The sequence below is a fragment of the Podarcis gaigeae genome (genome assembly GCF_964106915.1).
Source record: "Podarcis gaigeae genome assembly, chromosome: 15".
Taxonomy (NCBI): domain Eukaryota; kingdom Metazoa; phylum Chordata; class Lepidosauria; order Squamata; family Lacertidae; genus Podarcis; species Podarcis gaigeae.
This window is the reverse complement of record NC_139692.1, coordinates 2333022-2358254: the sequence shown is the minus strand read 5'-3', so window position 1 is coordinate 2358254 and position 25233 is coordinate 2333022. Positions and strand designations below refer to the sequence as shown.

Here is a 25233-nt window from a genome sequence, read left to right as displayed (position 1 = left end):
CTGGTGCAGCCACCACCACCAGCATGTTTCTCCCCCACTTGGAGTGCGACAGGTGAATGCAGGCAGAATGTGGGGGAGCGTGGCCTGGGTCTGGCCAGGGGCTGAATCCCTGCGGGATTGCCTGCCTGCCTGCCTGCCTGCCTGCTTCAGTCTTCAGATGTCGGGTGTTACAGTATGTCTGAAATCTAAATGGTAGTTAATCATAACTATGGTCTGAAACAAGCATGGTTTTGAAGTTGACTTGTTTTAGACAAACTGGCTAAGATAAACCACATTTTATTGGGTTAAGATGATAACTAAAATCTGTAGTTAATAAAAAATGAAAACGAAAGCTTCCAATCTACCACTTGCAATTCCGTCAGAGGAGGAAAGTGGAAAAGGAGCATTTGGAACTGAGATATGCCTAGGCTCATTCTCATTGTAATAAATAATGACATTATTGTAACGTCTGAATGCTATCAATAATGTCTGAATGCTTAACTTATGTTAAGCTCTTTTAGAGTGTGCAAAGAACTAAATAATATCAGATGTAGCTGTGTATGAAGTTATTGTTCCATAGTTTAAATTATCAAAATAACTATGCAATTATGCGTATAATAACAAATAAAGGGATTACAGTATTTACTTCTTCTTTAGTATGTTTTAAGTACATAACAACATGATTGGGTTATGGCCTCCCCCATGTTGCCACCACATCTATTCATTTAAATTCCATAGTCTACCAAGAATCTTTGAAGTGTATTTTGATGGCACAGTGTTCATCCTGCATGAAGTCAGCATATTCTGTAGAGGCAGATACCTAGTCCCAATCCTAATTCTGAAAATGGGGTACCACTGCATTCAGGGTTGGTCAGGTTTGAAGGTGACAGCAAGTTGAATCGTGTAAACTCTTTGGGAACAGCTGAATACATGGTATGCTTTTGAGTTTCCTCTATCCTGATGACTATAAATGGGACAGGGCCTGTGGCAAGTGTATAATTGTTCATAATGCCTATTGATAGTCCCTGAATGGGCTGTTCACCTGCAGGGTTGGTGTCTAAGAGGAGTGCTTGGCAGATTCTCTGTCTGCGGGTAAAATTGGCAGAATCACTAGCTGAGCATTTATAATTGGAGGGGGGAGGGTACAACCTACAACTTAGTGAGGCTTGGTTGCACAAGTGCTGTCTGCTTATAGGACTATCTTTGGTGCCACTTATCTTCTGCTAGTAAGTTTGTAAAGTTAGTGGTAGCAACCTAGCTGAGTAGCATCTGTCCTGATGGGCAACAGACTCTTCCTCCCGGATCTCAGGCACAGGTCTTCTGGACCAGCTGCTTGAGATGTCTTTATAACAGGGGTGCTCGGAACTGAGCCTTGGACTTTCCTCCCACAAAGTGTGTGCTGGACCATTGAGCTACTTATTTACTGTATTGATATCTTATTTCTGCAGCACTACGGTGTTCCCTAGACAACTTGAAATTAAAAGTAAGAAAGAAAACAAAACCACAGAAAGTATAGAATGATACTGAGGCATCACTAATTAATTTGCCTCTGGGGAATGATTGGGTTTTCCCAGATTAGTACAGTACTTTGCTTACATAGAGATCAAGAATGGGGAACCCATGGCCTATAAAACAAGGCTTTTTTTTCAGCCGGAGCTGTGCTCCAGCTCCTCTCAGGTGGCAGGCGGCATTGCGGGCTGGCTTCCTGCCCCTGCCCCGCTCCTCCTGCCCCTGTTGCCAGCAGCTGCCAGGGCGGGAAAGGAGAAGTGGATGGGAGGCTGAGGGTGGGGAGGTCAGTGCAAGTCTGAGCCTCCAGGACACGGAGCCCAACCGTGGCCCCTGGGAGGCCATGTGACAGCCTGGCTGTGTGTGTCATCTTTGACCAGGAACATGTCTCTGGTTTGGGCTCAGGCAGTGGCAGCAGTGCTGGGGGGGGGCGTTGCACTGTTCTCCCTGCTCCCCCCTTCCTTCTCTTTTCTCTTGGGCACCTCATTCCACTTTCTTGCTGGCCTCCCTCCCTCCCCCCCTCTCTCCCTCTCTCCCTCTCTCTCCCTGGGGAGGGCCACATGGTAGATATTGGTAGTATTTCCATCTTTCTCTCCATGTGATGCCTTCACTTTACTCACAACCTAAGAACACAGGAAACTGCCTTTTATCATCAGGTCTGCCTGTTTGTGCATCTCGTCCAATGCTGTCTGTTATTCTGACTTGTAGTGGCTCTCAATAGACTCTCATCACACACTACCGGAATCCTTTTAGCTAGAACAAACTATTTTAGGGACTTCCGATCGGCGCCAGCGCTTAATGGCGGTCCTCCCTTCGAGCTCCGGAGGAGGACTGCTTCACGAGTTCGGGTCTGACCGCTACGGCGAAGCGGGGACCCCCAAAAATCACAGGCGCAGAAGTCTGTGAGCAAGGAGACTCGGTGGGCACCATTTGCGCCCCCCTTTACTGCAAAAGAGCCTTTTTAAAGGCTCTGGAGCGGCATCGGGTGTGCGCGCGGTGCTGAGAGTCGTTATCCAGCCCGTGGAGTGAAGCCGCGTCGCCATGAGCGGAGAGCGCCGATTCCTTCCTGAAATTGGGAACTGAATTTGAACACCCGTAAGTAGGATTGAAAGGCTTACTGGGACTTTTAAAACTTTGCTTAAAATTTGGCCGAAAACGGGAAAGGTAATAATTAAGGAAGTCTGCCTTTCCCGGACTGCATGACAGCTAAAGCAACGAAACTACAAAGCTGCAATTGGATGAAAAATTGATTTGAGAACTGTCTAACCTGGACATTGAACTTGAACCTCCCCCTAGCAAGCAGGAGCAAGGGGGAAGATAAGTGGATTTTGTTTAACCTGCATGGAAAAAAGTAAAGGGAAAAAAGAGTTTTCTGCCGTTTTAGATTCTTGGAACGGACTGCCTGAGCAGGGCACCGAGACGGTGAACTGTCATTTGAGGCTTGCTACAAAGTTGGGACTTTATTTGTTACAAGTTTGAGACTTTACCGAAACTATGAATTGACAGCTTTGATACATTGGGGGATTGCTGCTAAAAACTTTTTTGGGGGACTTTCTGTTTCTTTGTTTTCTCGTCTATTGGATACTTTGAATTACCCCCTCTAGAGGGCTGAGGGGTAACAGTTGCAAAACAGACTGTAAAAAACAAGTCAGTGGATTTTTCCATTTAAAAGCTGCTCCTGTGGGAACGACCTTGGGACATGAGTGGCCCAGCAGAAGAGATAACAACAAGAGCTAAAAGTAAAATTGCACAAAAGAAAAGGGGCTTAATATCAAGCCTACTGCCAGCAGGTGCAGCCGGGCAGGAAAAAGTGACAAATATACCCATGGATCCAGTGACACAAGCATTACTTAAAATAAATGAATCTTTAGAAGTCTTGACAAAGCAGAGTACAGAAAATACCAAACAGCTGACAGAACTTTCAACATAACTAGATTTGAACACTAAAAGTATTACGTCTAACACAGAAACTATAAATAAATTGATTGAAGAAAACTCCATAACTCGGAAAATTGCTGAAGAAGCTAAAACTACTGCTGAAACTACACAGGAGAAATTGGTACCAGTCTGTAAAAAGTTGGATGAACATGATGCGACCTTGTCTTTGTGGGACCTACAGAGGAAGGAGAGAAATCTGAGATTAAGATTAGTCCCTGAAAGTGAAAAAGATAACTTGGTGGACTTTCTCACAAAAGAGTTTTCGGAATTTTGGCAGGTAAACTTGGAGGAAGAAGAATTTAAGATAACAGCTGCCTTCAGACTGGGTAAGAGACAAAACAGAAAGAGTCCAAGGGATTGTCTGATAACTTTAAGATCCAAAGAGGAAAGAGATAAAATATTAAATCTACACTATCAAAAAACTTTAGAGATTGAAGACGCTTATGTGCAAATCTACAAGGACATCCCTAAATACATCTTGGAGGCGAGAACTCACTACAAAGACCTGGTTTACCTGCTGAAAAGGAACAATTTACCTTTCAGGTGGGAATTTCCACAAGGTTTGTCTTTCAACTACAAAGGAAAGAAAGTAAAAATAAGAACAGTGCAAGACAAAGAACAATTCCTGCAGAGAAACGAGAAGGACCTTCAGAAGGGAGCGGTGGAACTGACTTCAGAAGCAGATATTCTGAACTTAACATTTGGACTTAAACCACCGACAGAGGAAGAACAGAAAACAGGGAGCAGCTGGAGGAGGGACTAACTAAATAACAAGATGTCTCTGCAATTTCTAAGTTGGAATTGTAATGGATTGAACCTTCCCAGAAAAAGGCGTGAGGTTTTTCACATTTTGAAAAGAGAACAATTGGACTTGATTTGTTTACAAGAAACCCACGTGACCAGGGCACATAGAAAATTGCTTATAAACAAAAGATTAGGACAGGAATTTATTTCATCAGACAAAGTTAAGAAAAGAGGAGTGGTGATCTACGCAAAGGAAAAGTTGGCCCCAAAGCTGATTTTTAAAGATGAACAAGGAAGATTTTTGGCAATTGAAATACAAGTCCAAGGAGAAATTTTTTTGACAGTTGGAATTTATGCACCAAATGAAGGGAAGGCAGAATTTTTTAAGAAGTTGCATGAGACTCTAATGGACTATCTGGATTATAATGTAATCATGATGGGAGACATGAATGGCGTGGTCTCCACAAACATGGACAAAGTACAAAGACAGGCGGTCTCCAAGGACGGGAGATTACCAAAGACTTTCTTTGAAATGACTGAAAATATGGACTTGATTGACATTTGGAGAACAAGGAACCCTCTGGAGAGAGAGGGAACCTTTTTCTCTGAAGCAAAAATGACATGGACAAGAATCGACCAAATATGGATTACTAGTGGGATGGCTCTAAAGATAAAAAAAGTAGAAATCTGCCCAAAGACTTGCTCCGACCATAACGCCGTAAAGACGGAGATGAAATTAACAACAGCTGGCTCCTTCAGATGGAGAATGAATGACACCCTATTTAGAGATGAAGAGATTTACAAGAAGGCCCAAAAAACTTTGAAAGACTATTTTGAGATAAATTTGAGGACAGATGTCGAGAAAAGAGTAATTTGGGACGCAAGTAAAGCCGTGATGCGAGGTTTCCTAATACAACAGAATTCTTTAAAGAGGAAGAAACAAAATGAGAAGAAAGATAAGATCTTGGAAAAGATGAAAGAAGGAGAAAAGAAACTGAGGTCAAAACCAAAGTCTCATGAGATTTTGAGAGAAATTAAGTTCTACCAGATGCAGTATATGGAACTGATGAATCAAGAGATAGAATGGAAAATTAAGCAAATGAGACAAAGGACATTTGAATCAGCAGACAAATGTGGGAAACTTCTAGCATGGCATTGAAGAAGAGACAAAAATTGAATACAGTTACAAGTTTGGAGGTGGAAGGAAAGAACATTTATAAACCAAATGAGATCAGTAACTGTTTTCAGAGTTACTTTAGAAGATTATATGCAAGAGGGCCGGAGAATGAAGGAGAAATAGACGATTTTCTTAAGAAATATGGTTTACAAAAGATTTCACAACAAAGTACACTAGTTTTGAATGAGAAAATAACAGAACAAGAAATAGAGGGTGCCATTCAAAATATGCAATTAGGGAAATCTCCAGGACCAGACGGGACCAGGACCAGTACTCCAGATACTACAAAGCTTTGAAGGAATGGTTAGTACAACCGTTGAAGGAGGTCTGTAATGAAATTTTAGAGGGGGAAAAGGCACCTGAATCATGGAAAGAAGCATTTATTACACTTATACCAAAAACTGAGACTGAAAAGAACCAGATAAAGAACTACCGCCCTATATCATTACTTAATGTGGATTACAAAATATTTGCTGACAAAAAACCCAGAATTCAGTTTAAATTACTGACAGACGTAAAGGAAAGAGGGGGCTTTGCCCTGCCGGATCTGAAACTGTACTATGAGGCATCATGCCTATGTTGGATAAAAGAATGGGTAAAATTGGTGAATACGGAGCTGCTCGACTTAGAGGGCTTCGATAATAGATTCGGCTGGCACGCGTACTTATGGAAGAACAAAAGGAAAGAACATAAGGGGTTTGCGAATCACATTTTCAGAGGGCCGCTAATCGAAGTTTGGGAAAGATATCAAAATCTGTTAGAGCCGAAAACACCACATTGGCTTTCACCTCTCGAAGTAATGAGTACAAAAACCATTAATATGAGAAGCAATTTGGCAACTTATGATCAGCTACTAACTAAGGTTGAAGGGGAATGGAAGCTAAAACCGTATGAGCAAACAAAGGAACATGTTTACGATTGGCTACATCACCATCAGGTGAATCAGATGTTTAGTAAAGATATCAAAGAAAGAGGTTATGCAGATAAAGACTCAAAATTCCAGACAGAAATAATAAATAATAAAGTGAAAATTATATCTAAGATATATAGGATGTTGTTGGACTGGAATTTAGGCGATGAGGAAGTCAAATCGGTGATGATCCATTGGTCAAGGGATATAGGTCATAGTATACATTTTAAGGATTGGGAGAAACTTTGGAAGGAGGGGGTAAACTTTACGGCGTGTACTTCGATAAGGGAAAACGTCATGAAGATGTTTTATAGGTGGTACTTGACACCCATGAAATTATCAAAAATGTATAAGGTGGATAATAAGTGCTGGAGATGTAAAGACATAGAGGGTTCCTTCTACCATATGTGGTGGGAGTGCAGAAGGGTGAAACAATTTTGGAAGAAAGTACACACTGAATTGAAGAAGATATTAAAGTACACGTTCATAAAGAAACCAGAAATCTTTCTTCTAGGGATATTAGGACAAGAGATAAAAAAGGAAGATCGCAGATTGGTATACTATGCGGTTACGGCAGCAAGGGTAGTATTAGCCCAGAAGTGGAAACTACGGGAAACCCCAACGGTGGAGGAGTGGAGATCTAAGTTGTCGGATTACGCAGAGTTGGATAGATTAACAGGAAAAGTTAGATACATAAGAGACCAAGTGTTCACCAAAGATTGGGAAAAGTATGTAGATTATCTGGAATGTATTAGTGAAGGGCAAATAACGCTAAAGGGATTTAGAGACGCACTGTGAAAGACTAAGAGTTATTGTGCAAAGCAAACAGGAATTAGGAATCGGTATAATGACAATATAAGTAAAGAAACGTGTAATTTTATTTATTGCTTCGAATGATTTACGGACAGGCTGAAGGAAGTCCCGTAAGAGACGACTATGTTATATGGATGATATGGAAATGATAATTGCTGTTTGTTATTTTTAATTTTTCTTTCTGTGTATTTTCTTTGTATTTGTGTGTTACCTTGTGTTCTTTTTGGAAATAACTAATAAAAAAGAATGTGGGGGAAAAAAATAATACGAAGGCTGTACTAATATTTGTGGATGCAGAGAAAGCTTTTGATAATATCTCTTGGAGTTTTATGAAGAAGAATCTCCATGGGATGGGGGTAGGCCAAAGGTTTGAAAATGGTATAGGTGCAATATATTCTGAACAAAAAGCAAAATTAATTGTAAACAATGTGGTTACTGAAGAACTTCCTATAGAAAAAGGGACACGACAGGGGTGCCCAATATCCCCACTACTTTTTATATATGTCTTGGAGGTTTTGTTAAATATGATCAGGGGGGACCAGCTGGTTAAAGGAATTCAGGTCGGAGCTAAACAATACAAACTGAGGGCCATTGCAGATGACTTAGTATTAACTTTACAACAGCCAGACACTAGTACGAAAAGAGTTTTAGAACTAATTCAAGTTTTTGGTCATGTAGCAGGATTTAAGTTGAATAAGCAAAAAACTAAAGTTTTGGAGAAAAACTTAACAAATGCTGAAAAAGAGAGATTTCAAAGTGAAACTGGATTAATGGTGGCAAAGAAAGTGAAATATTTGGGGATTAATATGACATCTAGGAATGTGAACTTATTTAAAGATAACTATGATAAATGTTGGACAGAGATAAAGAAAGACCTAGAAATATGGTCAAATTTGAGACTTTCCTTGTTAGGCCGAATTGCTGTAATTAAGATGAATGTATTGCCTAGAATGTTATTTTTGTTCCAAACATTACAGATTGTGGATAGAATGGACTGTTTCAAGAAGTGGCAGAAAGATATATCTAAATTTGTCTGGCAGGGCAAAAAGCCCAGAATAAAATTTAAGATATTAACTGATGCAAAAGACAGAGGGGGGGTTGCCCTGCCGGACTTAAAACTGTACTATGAATCGGCAGCTTTCTGCTGGTTGAAAGACTGGCTACTTCTTGAGAATACAGACATTTTAGATTTGGAAGGTTTTGATAACAGATTTGGTTGGCATGCATATATATGGTATGACAAGGTAAAAACTCATAAAGGATTTAAAAACCATATTGTCAGGAAAGCACTATACAATGTTTGGATTCGATATAAGGACTTGTTGGAAAATAAAACCCCTAGGTGGCTGTCACCAATGGAAGCAAAGGAGGTGAAAAAAACTTAATATGGAATCGAAATGGCCAAAATACTGTGAAATTTTAGAGCAAGAGAGTGGAACAATCAAATTGCAGAGTTATGAAAAAATGAAGTCTAAAGTACGAGATTGGCTTCATTACCATCAAATAATGGAAGTGTTCAAACAAGACAGGAAAATTGGCTTCCAGGTGGAGAGATCAAAACTAGAAACAGAACTGTTAGAACCCAATACTAAGAATTTGTCAAGAATGTATAACCTGCTGTTGAAATGGAATACACTAGATGAGACAGTTAAATCAGCTATGATTAAGTGGGCACAAGACATTGGTCATGATATTATGTTTGCTGACTGGGAACAGTTATGGACCACCGGTATAAAATTTACGGCATGTAATGCCTTAAGAGAAAATATTATGAAAATGATTTACAGGTGGTACATGACCCCAGTGAAGCTTGCAAATATTTATCATTTGCCCAATAATAAATGTTGGAAATGTAATGAGACTGAAGGTACCTTCTACCACCTCTGGTGGACCTGCCCGAAGATTAAGGCCTTCTGGGAAATTATTTATAACGAAATTAAGAAGGTACTTAAATGTACATTTCATAAGAAACCAGAGGCATTTCTCCTGGGCATAGTCAGCCAAGTGGTGTCTAAGAAGGATAGGACATTTTTTATGTATGCTACCACAGCAGCAAGGATTCTTTTAGCAAAGTATTGGAAGACACAAGAACTACCCACACTAGAAGAATGGCAGACGAAGGTGATTGACTATATGGGACTTGCGGAGATGACCGGCAGAATCCGGGACCAAGAAAAAGAGACGGTGGAAGAAGATTGGAAGAAATTTAAAGTATATCTTAAGAACTGTTGTAAAATTAAAGAGTGCTAAAATGTCAAGGGAAAAGAAAATATAGAATTATAGCTGTAATTGATTAAGTATGAGAAGAAGCGAAAAAAGAAATTAAGTAATCAGACAATTGGTGTGAGGAGTTGTTGAAAAAATCTCAAAATAGGGATGCAGAAAAGGGGAGGTAAGGGGAAGTCTGGGAAGTAAGGTTTACGAAAAAGAGGTTTGAAATTATACATGTTTATATGTTTTGTTTGTCTATGTACTGTGTGTTGTTTTGTTCTTAATCTGTGTTGGAAAACCAATAAAAATTATATATATATATAAAATAGAACAAACTATTTTATTCTCTCTGTGTGTGCACATGTGTGAAAGAATAGACAAAGGTGATTGAACTGGTTAAAAAAAACACCTTAGAAATTTGTCTATGTGAAAATAAAGACACTTGCATAGACTTCACATCTGGCCCAGGTGTTTTTTGCTTCTGTAAGATATGCATTTTTGTGTGATAAGTTTTTTGGCAGGGTCTCTTGAGTTGATCGCCAGTGTGGACGCCTGTGTCACCCTGCCTTCTAAGGCAACCAGGACAGTTCACACATGGGCATATAAATAGAAGCAACAATTCAGCAGCTATTTTTTACCACCGGAACACCCATAGAAATTTAGGGAGGCTCTTTTTGTGCTTGTTACCTGACCTGAAGGCATCAGCTGCTGTGGATTTTGGCAAGCCTGCTGCACAGGCAGCGGCAGTGCAAACATCCTACGCATTGTTCCAGCCCCAATTCCTAGGAAGTCCATTTTTGGCAATGGGCAAACTTTTTTGCTTGTACATAATTTTTCCACTAATGGCAGTAGTTCTGTAGTAGTGCACACAGAATAGGTACGATTTATGAACTGTGTATCAGCCAGCGCAGCTGAAATAGCCATCTGATAGAGATGCCTCGGGACATTCAAACTTGCAAACCAATATTCTTTTCATGGAGCTTGCCATAAAAGCAGGAGACAATTTACATCTGCAGGCCTTTGCTTTGAAATGGTGGTGGCCTTGTAGCAGTGTTAATTAGAAACCAAGTGGGGATTTTAATTTAAGTATTCCCATTTCTTTAGTTATTGCTTGTTGCATCTGATAATTTTGGATTGTGGATGCCTGTGGCATAGTTGTGTGTGCTAGGATCCTTACTCTTTTTTCGTATTCTGGTTATAGGAGCATGCAACATTTTCCTGCTTTTCATGGCATGCTGCCTTGCACTTCATTTGATCTTGTGACAATAAAACCTCCCATTCCTTTCACTTTTGTCTGTGTGTAGGCAATATTTTTTACTTACCTGAGAGCAGTCTGCCACCCCCAAGCCAGTGCCCAGTCATAGCCTCTTAAGAGCATGCCATTCGCACAGTGCTTATTTCATGGACCCAGAGTGCTTGTGTAGTTCATCTAATCTGTACAGTACCTTTTATCTATTGTATAGTACATTACCTAGATAATGAATTATATCTGTTCAAAGCTTCAGCTTGTGCAGGTCCTCAGTGGAGCCTTCTAGGTCCAATACAGATTTAGCACACTCTTTTAGCTGTAATTTTACTTTGAAGTTTATTGCATGTTTGTCCCACCCTTCTGCCAGGGAATTCAAGGTGCTATACCCTTTTGGCACCTCCTAATTTTATCCTCATAGGAACCCTGTGAAGTAGGTTAAAGCTGAGAAATCATGACTAGCTGTAAGTCACCCACGAAGCTTTGTGGTCAGCTAATGATTCACTTGAACCTTTTGGTTCTAGTCTGACAGTAACCACTCTGCTACGTGATTGGGAGCCAGATGTGGCAGACACAGGCCTCTCCATAGAGTGCACTTTACCTTCCTTCATCATGGAAGGTACACGGCACCAGCATTGATCAAGGTTTAGGCGAGCCAAGTTTAAATCCTTGTGCAGGATTTGAAGTTTGGTAACAAGCCTTGCTTCGGAGGACATCAGGCTAGACTGCACTCTCACTTTTAAAATATAAAAACTACACAGTTCCCTGCAGAGTCTTGGGGATCTAACCTGCAAATAGATGATGTAGTAGCAGTCATTTTGGATGATGTCTTAAGGTTTGGAAACTTTTGCTGATGGCAATATTGAGTAAAGTAGTGGGGGGGGGTAAGGAGTATTCTAGGAAATGATACTTAGAAGATGATATTCAGCACTCATTAACATTGCGGTGTGGGTGGCAAATGCTGAACGAGGAAAGCACATGAAAATGCCCTGAAGACCAGAGCTGAGGTAGAAGGAATGAAAGAAAAATTGTCACTTGCATGGTTTTTTGTTTTTTTTTAAGAACAAGAACTAATAGAAAGTTCAAACTACTTGATTTTTTCCAGGGTAATTTTCTGCTTTCTCTTAAGATTCCCCAGATATAAAGCATTTTCCTTTGCAAAGGAAATTGTTGGAAATTGCTCAGTTAAAATGAGCAACTCCGATTTTCCAAAATTAAAGTGGCATTTGTTTCCCATCTTAATACTTCTAATGTATTAGCTAACAGTGGCAAAGGATGTTTTGAAGCAGGAAAGGACTCTCAGTTGAGGGTCCATCCACGCTTTCCTTTGTGCCGCACTTTCTAGGCACAACTCCAGGATTTCTAGGTCCATGTCCAAGCAGCGGTTTGGGGTTTTTGGGGGGGGGCTGGGGGGGTCTCACTCTTTTCCCTAGGAAAACCAACTGTTTATCACTGAACTGGCTAATTGAACCATCTATGCCCATTTAAACTCTGCGTGTGCAGAGATTCTTGTTTCTGTTTGTTACTGTGGTATGTTTTTTGTGTTTTTGTATTGTAAACTTCCCTTTAACCTTTTGATGAAGGGTGCTATAAAAATTTAATTAAACAACAACAACAACATGAGGTCACAATACACTGATAATTATGTGACTGCTGCGCACTCTTCCTTCATCTTATAGCATAAGGTGGACAGTTGCCTGAACAGCTATTGACGCCACTCCTCTTTGACTTGGTGAGCCAAGTCTAATGTTAGCTCTTGCGCTGTAGAATAATGTTTGTATATGGGAAACCACGTTCCAATCCCTGTTCAGCTGTGTGTTTCAGTGGATGGTCAGCCTCGGACGCATCGGAGTCTCACTTTCCCCACAGGAGGGTTCTGAGATTAAACTAGTGCTCTGAACTCTTTTGTAGAAATGCAGGCCAAATATGCATTGCACCTTCTTTTTTTGGTGAGTGGCAGTGGGGAATTGGGCCCTGTTCTTGGATTCCCCTTGCACTTCTGAATCACTTGGTCCTGGAATCCTAGTGGAAGCAGAAGAAAACTATCTTGTTATACTGCCAGGTACACTAGACTTTTTGTGCAACATCCTGACTTCATCTTGCCTTCAATGACCATTGGCCCCTAAAGCAGAAGAAACAGGTGTGCAAGAAGCCTTGTACAGTTGTGATGCAGTTTGATAGGGGTGCATTTGAGCTGTATGATAAATGCAGTTCTGTGGTCAGCTGGCTACCTGCCCAGTTCTGCTTCCTTTTTGTTTTTGTGTTTAGCTTAGGGCTTGTAGTGGTTTAAGACGGTGTGGTGTGTCTGCTATTGCCACACCTTGCAACTCAAGTGTCCAAAGTGAGCTGTAGCTTGCAAGAATGTCCTGCTAGAAGACCCTCTTTTGTGCACCTTGATTAATAAGCCAGAATTATATGAATGTGTGTTTTCTTCTGTTTAAGAAAAAGCTTTCAAGCAAGTTGATCTACCAGAGATCTTACTGTATGGACAGCCTCACAGCTGAATCATAGTGAGCAATACTTATTGAACCAAAGTGGACCCCTCACAGCTTTCCTCTGTCTGCTCTGCCAATATCTGAATTCCAGTTACTCTTTATGAGCATTTTGTGTGTGGGTTGTTTTTTTTAATAATAAAAAAACCTAAATATTGCTTCTAAATATGTCTTCATGAGTGGGTTATGGGGGGGGGGGAGATGTTTGTTTGAATTGCTCTGCAAATCATTCAGTACTAATTTTCCCGTCATCTGATTGCTGTTGAGCATCAGAAAATAAATTCCCATGTAGGTGGGGGATTCATATAAATATTAGATATTTTGTTTTTGATTTCTAGCCGTGGTTCTGGAGACGTAAAGCCCCTTCCATGCCAACCATGGGTGATATGTTTTCTACCGATTACGGGGGGAGCCCTTAGCAAGTAAGAGGCTTGAGTGGAATTTGATGTGCTTTATCTATTGCTATTTGTAGACTAGTCTATTCTTGGGCTTTACACTTGGAAAGATGGCATGCTGGCTGCATTGGGTGGAGTGGTGGTTTTTTCTTTCTTTTTTTTGTTTGTTTTAATTATACTCCAACGTTTTTAGCTGATTTGGCTTCTGTTCCTTTTCACAGGTCGAGAGAGATTTTGAACGGGAGTATGGGAAGCTGCAGCAGTAAGTGTTCTTAATTCAGCTTGTTGTGGTTCCATTCTTGGTGTATTCTCTATCCATCCTTAAACCTTGCCTGTACTGGTTTGTTCTTTTGCTTCACCCTGGATTCCTTGTGACTGTTAGGACTGAGGGTTGTTTCTCAAACATCATGAAAGGCATGAAATAATTATTTCTGGATAGGTAATTGCACTTGAATTTGCATGTCTGTAAGGCAAGAGTGAGGACCCTTCAGCCCACCAGGCCTCCCCATTTGGCCCACGTGTGGCAGGTAAAATTGCAGCTAGGCCCAAAAGAGGTTTTCAGCTGTCAGTTGATAGGTGGTGCCTGTGAAACTTGTGAAGCTGATCATGGGGGTTTCAAAGTGCAGCCCAGGGCTGTCTGCAAGCCCTGCTGATCAGTTGATTGGTGTGGTTTGAAGGGAGCCCTGCGCAACCGAACCCTGATAAACACTTGGTATAGGCTGCAGTAGGGAGTTGGAAATGCTTCAGGAACTCCAGGGTGTAGCCTGAGGAGCAGGAGGAAGTGACTTCAGTTTAAAGAACTTCTTCCAGCATTTTAAATCCAAACTGCTTTCTTTTTAAAAAATTCCTTTCAAAATGGAGCATTTATTGTCTCCAGAGAAAGCAGTTTGCATTCAAAGTGCTTTCCCAGCAATTTGAATACAAACTGCCTTGTCTACATGGGGAAACACTCTGGTTTCAGAGCAGTTCCCCCTCTGCAAAGACTTCATAGGGGCTTCCTGATAGTGATGATCAGCTGATTGGTGGTTACAGGAAGCCTCTTTGAAGATATGCTTCCCGAATCAATCATCTAATTGGTGCTGAAAGTGTGTCTTCAAAGTCTTCAGTGCTCAGCTGATAGGTTGCTAGAGTAACTTCCTTTTGATAGAGGCCAAATACCTGCAGTTATGATGACATCAGGTGGTGATCCTGGCAACCTTTCAGAGTTGGTCCACAGGTGGTGGGGGAGATGAGGATCTAGCCTGCTGGTCAGCCCCAATTTCCCATGCTCTGGGAAGCTACAACTCTGTACAGCTTCCTGACACCTCTATAGTGTGTTTATATTTCATGCTTTATGGTTAGTTGCACACAAACATGTTAATGCCTATACAAGACAAATGCCTTCTGTGTAGGAGTTTTGTAACATGAAGCAGCTCAGATTTCCTTTCATTTGAAGCTCTGTCTGGCTTTTGAACTTGAAATTGGCTTCCTCCTTTTGGTGAGTCACTTCACTTTGGTTGGAATTGTCTTATAATCTGTTCCTCTTGCAAATACGTTCCTCACTCCAGTCTCAATTCTGCAATGAAGTGTTGCCCCCCCTCCCGCAAAAAGAGTGCTGTGTGACATCCATTTGTTTTGCTAGTAGCTGATAGCCATTTTCTTCACTTACATCATGATTGAGCAACAAGAAGGAAATCAGCAGACCAAGGAATGATCAAATAGGGTAGATACTATTTCCTAGCTGATATTTCCAAATCTGGATGTTTGCATGGGCCCATTTGTTGTTCTCTGGTAAAAGAAAGCAGGAGTGCCTGCCTCTGTGTGTGAGGCAAAGTAGAAGAAGCATGTTTGTATGACGCACTATTGGACTCAGGTCACATTTCACATCAAAGAGGAAAATCATTTACTGTTTCCAATGATGTGAACTTCAGGGCCCTTCCTTGTACTTTATTATTATTATTATTAAATTTATATATTGCCCTATACCTGCGGGGCTCAGGGCAGTTCACAGGGTAAAATTGCAAGATAAAATCACCAAATACATAATCAAAACAAAAACAACCCGATAATCCCCCCCAAACACATTTTAAAGGGGCATTGGATGTTAATCAGCCAAAGGCCTGGTTGAAAAGGAACATTTTTGCCAGGCGCCTAAAGGTAAATAATGTAGGCTTCAGGTGATCCTTCCTGAGGAGAGCGTTCCACAAACAGGGAGCCACTGCAGAAAAGGCCCATTGGAAGAAAGGCCTCAGAAGATGATCTCAGTACAGTAGAGAGATTCAAACAATTTGAAAAAAGTGCTTCATGTGTACCAAGTACTAGTTCATCCTTGTTGGATAGTGGAATTATAGCTTTTCACTGTTAGACACCTTTTCCCTCTCTCAACTAAAAAACCTCCAAAAACTTTTGACTCCCCTCCCCTCCCATCTTATACAACCATATACACAGAACAGCCAGTCCGTGTTTGCAAACTGAACAACAGAAGGCTGAGACAGGAAAAGAACACAAGTGTGTCGCGAAATCAAAACCCCAGGAACTGATTTCATTCCCCACCCCCAAACATCCCGTGTTACAATTGTGAGGCTTTGGAAAGACGTTAAATTTCAGGATCTGTAATATTGGTATCAACAGATTTGGAAGATTGCTCTTTTTGAAAAGCTTGCTACAATAAGTGATCAGTAAAAATGATACCCTTTTGTAACACTCTGGTATCCATTTTTTTTAGTTCATTAATGCAAGGAAAATAATAGATTGATTCCTACTTAGTATCGGTCAGTGTGGTATTTTAAATTTTAGGCTATAAATGAAGGGGTGTTAAATTGGGTTTTCTTTTGTAACCAGGTCGCATGCTGAGCAGTAGGCAACAGATTGGTTCTGTTGATTCTTGGGGAGAGGTCTGTGGGGGGTTGAAACAAAAGTATTTGTATTTTGGGTTGTATTGACTATGATCTATGCTGCATCTGAATACTTTTTAGAAAACACAGTCATGATTATAAATAATAAAAAAGAAATGTTCTCTATTAACCATCAACCTCTTTAATCTTGTCTGCTTCTCCCTGTTTTGTATTCTTACTCCAGCTTAATCCTCCAAAATTACTAGCCCCATGTTGTTGCCAGCCTGTCTCCCTCCTCATACAGTGGTGCCTCGCAAGACGAAATTAATCCGTTCCGCGATTTTCTTCGTCTAGCGGTTTTTTCGTCTTGCGAAGCAAGCCCATTGACAGCTTAGCGGATTAGCGCTATTAGCTGTCTAGCGGCTTTTAGCGATCAGCTGAGAAGCGGCTTATCAGCGGAACAGCTGATAAGCGGCTTAGCGCTTAGGGAAAGGGCGGAAAAAAGCAGGGAAAAAACGCGGGAGCTCGCAAGATTTTTTCGTCTTGCGAAGCAACCCCATAGAGAAATTCGTTTAGCGAAGCGCCTCCAAAAACGGAAACCCCTTTCGTCTAGCGGGTTTTTCGTCTTGCGAGGCGTTCGTCTTGCGGGGCACCACTGTACTTACGACGGTCCTTTTTGGCCCATTGATTTATTTTTTTAAGAACACACTTCCAGTTTCATAACATTTGCAAGCTCAGTATCTTCCCGTCTATAAGACGTCCCCATGTATAAGACTCAGATTTAAGATTTAAGAACATGGGGGGCGATGGCCCAGAGTATGAGACTCCCCCTAATTTTTGACATTATTTTTAGGGGAAACCTAGACTTATACACGGAAAAATATGGTAATTATTTCTTAAAACATGGGGTCAAGCAAATGAATATATTTCAAGCATTACTTCTCCTGTATCTTTCCTCCTCTTGCTATCCTTCTCTGTATTGCAGGCTTGAACTGGCCACTGCCCCACTGTCTTTCTCCTCCTCCTGAGTCATCTGTAGATTGCCCAGTAGTAAGAATTCTCTCACCACACACACACACACACACACACACACACACCAACCCCAAAACAAATCTCAATTTTCTGTTTTAGGCTGGAAGATCAAACTAAGAAACTCCAAAAGGATATGAAGAAAAGCACAGACGCAGACCTAGGTAAGATGAACGCATTAAATGGGGACTAAGCTGACAAGGATCTTTTTCTAGGATTTTGTTGCACATACATTATGGAGCTGTGATTCATCCATTTCTCAGTGGTCAGGATGCTTCCTTTTACAAAAAGACACTTTAAACTGTGGCTTACCAATAAACCAGTGTGAATCAATAGCAAATCCATTTCAGTGATAAGCATAGGAGGTCATGAGCATGCTGGCTGGCTCTCTCTGTGTCTCTCTTAATTTACTGACACAGCTGTTTGCTTCAGAAATTTCAGAGAAAAACGTCTGGCCTCCAGGTGTTTATGTACCGTATTTTTCGCCCTATAAGACACACTTTTCCAGCTCCAAAAATGAAGGGGAAATGTGTGTGCGTCTTATGGGGCGAATGCAGGCTCCTTGGCTTCAGCGATAGCAACGCGAAGCCTCCGAAGCCTGCTCCAGAGGCTTCGCGTTGCTTCTGCTGAAGCCAGGAGAGTCTGCTCTTTGAAGCTGGCGGTGGGGGAAAGCAGCGCTTCCCCCATCGCCAGCCCCAGAGGATGGGGGGCAGTGGGAAGGCGCGCGAAGCCTTCCTGCTACTCTCCAACCCGGCTTGGAGGCTGGCGGTGGGGAAAGCAGCACTTCCCCCATCGCCGGCCCCAGAGGATGGGGGGCGGTGGGAAGGCGCGCGAAGCCTTCCTGCTACTCTCCAACCCGGCTTGGAGGCTGGCGGTGGGGAAAGCAGCGCTTCCCCCATCGCCAGCCCCAGAGGATGGGGGGCAGTGGGAAGGCGCGCGAAGCCTTCCTGCTACTCTCCAACCCGGCTTGGAGGCTGGCGGTGGGGAAAGCAGCACTTCCCCCATCGCCGGCCCCAGAGGATGGGGGGCGGTGGGAAGGCGCGCGAAGCCTTCCTGCTACTCTCCAACCCGGCTTGGAGGCTGGCGGTGGGGAAAGCAGCGCTTCCCCCATCGCCAGCTCCAGAGGATGGGGGGCAGTGGGAAGGGGCGCGAAGCCTTCCTGCTACTCTCCAACTCAGCTTGGAGGCTGGCGGTGGTAGAAAGCAGGCTTTTCCCCAAGGAGGGAGAAGGGACGGACTGGCGGAGTCCGTCCCTTCTCCCTCCTGTGGGCTTTTGCGGGAGATGGGGGAATTCCCCCACCTCCCGCAAAAGCAGGCAAAAGCCGGGCGCTCTTTAAAGGGGCTGCGAGGCTTTGCTGGCTTTTCTAGGAGGTGGGGGAATTCCCCCACCTCGCAGAATAGCCGGCAAGAGCCGTGCAGCCTTTAAAGAGCGCGCAGCTCTTGGGGGCTTTTCCCCAAGGAGGGAGAAGGGACAGACTGGCGGAGTCCGTCCCTTCTCCCTCCTGTGGGCTTTTGCGGGAGATGGGGGAATTCCCCCACCTCCCGCAAAAGCAGGCAAAAGCCCTGCGCTCTTTAAAGCGGCTGTGTAGCTTCTGCTGGCTTTTCTAGGAGGTGGGGGAATTCCCCCACCTCCTAGAAAAGCCCGTAGGAGCCGCGCAGCCTTTAAAGAGCGTGCTGCTCTTGGGGGCTTTTCCCCAAGGAGGGAGAAGGGACTGACTGGCCGTTTCAGTCCCTTCTCCCTCCTGGTCGAAAAGCCCGCAGGAGTCACGCGCGGCTCCTGTGGGCTTTTGCGGGAGGTGGGGGAATTCCGCCACCTCCCACAAAAGCAGGAAGAAGGTCTTGGAGTAGCGCACAGGCTGCGTGCAGCCTGTCCTCTGCTCCCAGAGCTGCGGGGGGGAAATCATATTTTTTTCCTTGATTCCCCCCCCCCCCTGAAAACTAGGTGCGTCCTATGGGCCAGTGCGTCCTATAGGGCGAAAAATACGGTACTTTTTTGCATTGGCCCCTTGTTTCTATGCTCGTGTAACTTCTTCCTCATGAACCCCATTCAACCCTATTACCCGTGATTCATCTAAAGCAAGGAGACCGAACAAGGTGAAGGCAGGGGCTTGTGATAAAGGAAATCAGAAAGGAAATCAGTAACCACAGAGTGTGGTTTGGTGGTCCACAGTGTTTTTCATCCAATTGCGGATATTTTGCCATTGCTGCTGGTTATAGGAACAAAAATGAGGCTTCTCATTCCTCTGAACCCATAAATCCTTAGTACTTATCCACCTCCAGTCTTTGGGAAATGGCCATGTGAGGAAAATAACAGTTTTTCTAAAGAATGAAACTGGGAGGGTGTTATGTGAAAAGCTGGAAAATGCAGTGTTGTCAATTCCAAAAGCAGCTAATGGTCTGAAAGGCAAGTTATAAAATAAAATAAAACAAAACAAAATAAAACAAAATAAACCTTATTTAAACTATTCTCGCAACTATGCAAGAGGAATGAATACAGAATTCATGTTTGCAAAGGTTAGAATTTGGATTTCTTTTTGACCTTGAATGTGCTCAGCAATGCTAAGAATGGCAGCAAACCATATAACAGGAATGGGGAAATTGTGGTCCACCAAATGTTGCTAGACATTTCTGACCATTGGCTGGGTGTGCAGGGCTGATGGGAATTGGAGTCCAGCAGCAACAACAGGGCCTATACCTGATTTAGACAAAGATGCCTCTAAGTGTGTAGAGCTTACTGTAAGGAGGAGATTACACTTGCTCTTCTTTACCTTACATTTGTACATCCCTTTAAAAGAAGGGACCTATACATACACAGCTCAGAGTATGTAGGCCTCGTTACATGACTTTTCAGACTGCAGCTGCTTGTCTTTGGCCCTGTGTGCACTGACCCTGTTCAAATACCCTGACATCAGACGTTGTGGGGCAGGTGTGCTAGGCGTCCAGGCCAGTTACAGTCTCCATCTCTTATAGGCGCCACGTGAAGGATGGCTCAACGGTGGCCCTCCAGATGTTGCTGGACTACAACTCCAATCATCACTGCCGATGGGGATGTTTGTAGGGGAACTACTGCCCTGCACGCTTAAAGCCATATCTGCACACCCACACACAGAAAGCACAAATGGCTCAGGTCATGAAGAAACAACTCAAAACTTTTTTAGAAAATCTCCCACTAGTCCATTGTTACAGTTGCCCAGTAAGATTTTCCTTGCAGAGAATTCCTCTCTCCTCCCTTTCAGTGGGTGTTTTATATGGATCACTTCAAACCCCAAAGGATCTGTGGGAGGATTCTCTCTCCCCCGCCCCACTCCCCCTTCAGCTGTGTGGCATCATCACAAATCAGCTCAGACTCTTGCCCAGATAGCAAGAGATGATTTTGCATTTTGAGGCATGTCATTCTGAATTATGGACTGACAGTGGCTATTTCTTTGTTTTGCTTGTCCTTCCTACTAGTGAGTGGAAACTGGGACAAATCCAAATCTGGCTGGATGCTGTTTGGCAAAACCTAATTACACATTCAAACCCTCTGGAGCATTGCTTCCTCCACCTCCCAGTAACTGTGAGAGCTAAAGTTTAGTTGGATTGAACAGTTTATATTTTCCCAGGTCCAGCATACGCCTGGCAATGTATTAGCTGTCCTATGTCCCATTCCTCTGTGCATCCAGTCCTTCCATTGCATTGATGGAAGGATGATTGTTTACTTGACCAGAACTGTCATGTTGGACTAGGGCAGCCTTGGGTCAGATATCCGGCTTCTGCTGCAAATAACTTGGTTACTCCAGCTGAATGGGTAGCAGCGCTCCTGGCAAATACTTCACTAGCAGCACATACACAAGGGAACATCACAAGCATGGCAACAAAGTGATCAGTGACTTTGAGAAATATATTTTTGTTATCATCATCACCATCCTTGTTTATTTAATTTGTATACTGCCCTATACCCACTGGTCTCAGGGCGGTTCACAGGACAAAATCACAACACAAAAAATAAATGCTATGTTGTGTCTGCATGTGGTCTCCAAAAACCCAATGCCCTTACCCAAATTCCTTATATTTGCCAAACCAACAAGTGGCACTTGAAAACATTTCTCTTTGTAGTTCTTTCATTATTTCTCCCATTTTAATATGTCACCTTTCTTCTTTAGTTCTTAATTTCCTACTGCTTTTCTTAACTGTCTTTTTAAAATCTATTTATTAAATTTATATCAATCTCCCTCGGGATGTTGTAAACTCTCCTTCCTTGGAGTTTTTAAGCAGAGATTGGATAGTCATCTGTCATGGACGCTTCAGCTGGAATTCCTGCATTGCAGGGGGTTGCACCTTGAGGTCCCTTCCGACTCAACGATTCTATGATTCTTTGATATTATATCCTGCCACTCTACTGGATGTAGTTATAAAGAGTAGGAGATTCCACACACTCCTTACGTCTCCGTAGACATTTTCCTTCCATGAAAACCCAATTTTATTTTTACCAGCAGTGCCCCACCCAAACAAGTGCTGCAAATTGATATTTTTACCTAGATGATTATGCTATTTGTGCAGTTATTTTATTTCTAATAAGACTTTCATATTAAAGGGATCCCCAGGCAATGTACAGTAACCAATAGCATACAATATATCAAATCACTTTTCATTTAAAATGATAAAACAATCTAACTGCAAAATATGCTGTCAAATGGCGAACAAAAGAGGTCTTACCTCACCCCTCCCCAAATGCACGATGAAACGGAAATGATATCGTAACGAGAAGCACATTTTAGGCCTTCTAAGTAAGTAAGAGTGCTATGTTTTGCCATCCTGATTAGATACACAATTTATATTAGTTTCACTAATACAGATACTGGTTATATATTTTTTATTGCGTTTACTTCACGGAGCTCATCACTCACTTCTTCCGTCTCACTGTAAGGAAGGAGAAGCTAAGAGGTCCAGACTGGTCCAAGGCCACTCACAAAGCTTCACAACTGTGTGGGGATTTGAACCTAGATCTTCCCAGTGCTAATCCAAAGCCACAGCCCAGGAGTGACTAACCCGTGGCCCTTAAGATGCAGCTGGGCACCACTCTCATTGGCCCCGATCGTTGACCATGCTAGCTTGAGTTAAAGGGTGATGGATTCCAACGACAGCTGGAGGGCTGCAGGTTAGTCACTCCTGCTCTAACTACTAAATATGGCTGATGCAAAATGATAATTCTAGAAACATGATTGTTAGATTAGAATGAGGAGCAATTAGAGTGATGTAGTCACATTGTCCTATTTCTATTAACAGGCATGGTCTTATCAGCTGTATTTTCTGTCATCAGTTGCCACTTTATGTCAAAGGGGAAAGCTGCAGCCTGGATTTCCTTCTGGGAGATGTGCTGGTCCCCACACTAGGAAAAAACTGGGTGTGGGTTTGCTAAGAGTACAAAAAACTTATCATTTAACATATACTGCGTGGGGAAGTGTGGCATTACACAACAAGGAAAATCGGGGCGGGGGGAGGGCATTTCCTGTGAAGGAGACTAAAGCAAGCCATAAACCACCAGTTGACAGCTATGGAAGTCACTACAACTGGGATTTGAACCCAGGCTCAGATAATGTAATGGATACGGGTGGCACTGCGGTCTAAACCACTGAGCCTATTGGGCTTGCCGATCAGAAGGTTGGCAGTTCAAATCCCGATGAAGGAGTGAACTCCCATGCTCTGTCTTAGCTCCTGCCAACCTAGAAGTTTGAAAGCACAGCAGAGCAAGTAGATAAATAGGTACCACTGTGGCAGGAAGGTAAGCGGTGTTTCCATGCGCTCTGGCTTCCGTCAAGGTGTTCTGTTGCACCAGGAGCATTTTAGTCATGCTGGCCACAGGATCCGGAAAGCTGTCTGCAGACAAATGCCAGCGCCCTTGACCTGAAGTGAGATGAGTGCTGCACCCCGTAGTCAAATTGGATTGGATTTAACCATCCAGGGGTCCTTTACCTTTACCTTTTACCAGGTAGATCTCATTGCTGCTTCTCTGTCAACTTCTGGAGGGAGGCATTCTCCTGCCCTCATTCTGGTACTTTCCCCACAGCTGGATCCGCTTGAAATGTACAATGCTATCCTAGCAGTTTAATCCTACATATATTTTATTGGAAATAAATCCTGCTTTGTTCATTGGTGATTACTCCTAGGTAAGTGTGTGCAGGAACTGTCAGGGAACTGCCATCAATGCGGGAGGGAGAGAGCAAAATCCAGAGGGATTCCAGAGAGCGTCCCGGGATTGGGAGAGGCAGCCCATCTTCTGGGGAAGAGAATCAGCGTAGCACCAGTGGAGAAGGGGGGCAGATGGGGGAAGCGGCGAGGTGGTCCCATGACACCTTGCCGGGGACCAGCGGGGAGAGTAGGGGTCCTCCGCTGCCTACACCCTCCTTGCGCAGAAGGCTTTCGCGCAGAGAGAGTAGGAGACTAGGCGTCAAAGAGCTTCTTTGCTGGAAGAAGTTAAGAAATGCCCGCTGACGGATTCTGCCAGCGATTGAGACAGCTGTGAGTGGCTGTCCGGACAGAAAAGGTTCACTCAGGCAACCCAGCCAGGTGTTTGCACCGGCTTACGCACGAGTAACCCCTAGAACCATTACAGGAACCTTTGCCTTACTTTCATTATCTTGTCACAGCTGCCACCAGATAATTTTTGTAAAACAACTGGGAAGCTGCAAACTCTTAATAGGCTGTGATTTGTTTCATTTTGAAAAAGCTGTAGTGAGACTCTGCAGCGCTTAACAGCCTAGAGAAAAAGGCAAGCCCTGCGCGTCTGTGCCTATCTGAAAGAGAGCCTTACTTGCGCAGTATTATAAATGCTGCGTTTAAATGGTATGGACTTGATTGCATTTGAGCTATTATCTTGGCATTACACAAATTCATTAATAACTCTTCTTCCAAGCCATCCGTTAGTGTTCCTGGAAAGTTTCCCATTAGCATTTTAGGCACTCTGGAGTGTCTGCTCTTTGTGTTTCAGTTTATTCTGTAGAAACAAGATAATGAATGAGTTCCTGAAAAGCTGGATTATGAAGCACTTGACTCACTGCCGGAGAGTATTTGACAGTGCTGGCCTTGGAACTGTGAGGTCTGGGTTCAAATAACAGCTCTCAGGGTGGTTCTAGGCAGGTTACGATGTCTAAGCCTTAGGATAATGGAAGTACTTACTAAGTGGTGGTTGTGAGAATGAATGAACACGGCAATTTGTAACAGGAAAAGGCTATAAAGTAAGAAGTTGTGTAGTACAGTGGCTGAAAAAACCTGGTACAGATCAAGAAGTCCCCGCTTCAGATTGTGTGTCTGTCCTGAGCTCAGCAGGTGGCATTAGGTAAGCTTCCCCCCCCCCGCCGCCCCCTAGTCTCAGGCCTACACCTGTGTTATGAGCTTAATTAAGCAGACCTGCCTTACAGGGTAGTTATAAGGATTACAGCAAGATAATGTATGTCAAGTGCTTTGAACCTTGTTGAGTGCATTGGCAGAAAGACAATATGTAAATGTAATAAATATAAGCATTATGCAAATGCTGCTGTGTTGATTTTGATATGATAATCAGATGTCAAATTTTGCCTACAGGCACTCTAAGCCTGGTTTTAAACACATTACGGGAGGTTTCTTTTATAGCTTGCCATTCCTACCAAAACATTTAAACGTGCTTCAAGCTGGAAGTACAACATGCAGAACAAAGCGACATCTTTTCCAGGGACTTGGCAGGGGTCAAATGTACTCAACAGTAGGTGTGCATGATGCAAACAGAATTAAGAACCAATCAAAGAGACAAGTGTTTACCTGTTAGACAACTTGGTAGACAACCTAGTTTTCTTCAGATGTTCTGGGCTACACCTTGAAGGGCAGGCAACCTGGGGTTCTAAACTGCAACTTATTTCAGTTCCAGCCATCCTGCATCAGGGCTAGCCAACATGTACAGTGGTCGGGGTGATGGGAATCGTAGTCTAGAACACCAGGGTGGCACTGGTTTGCTCACCCTTCCTCTAGA

At 43.0% G+C, this 25233-nt stretch overlaps 1 protein-coding gene across 5 annotated transcripts in view; it reads left to right on the top strand.

Annotated features, from left to right (window-relative positions):
- Window positions 1-25233, top strand: part of BIN3 (bridging integrator 3) — a 143185-nt gene that overhangs the window by 72029 nt on the left and 45923 nt on the right. For all 5 annotated transcript variants that reach the window (XM_083713805.1, XM_083713808.1, XM_083713809.1 and 2 more), the window contains 2 exons: window positions 13633-13673; window positions 17356-17417. In XM_083713805.1, coding sequence (XP_083569931.1) covers window positions 13633-13673; window positions 17356-17417 — 103 coding nt within the window. The remainder of the gene's footprint in view (window positions 1-13632; window positions 13674-17355; window positions 17418-25233) is intronic.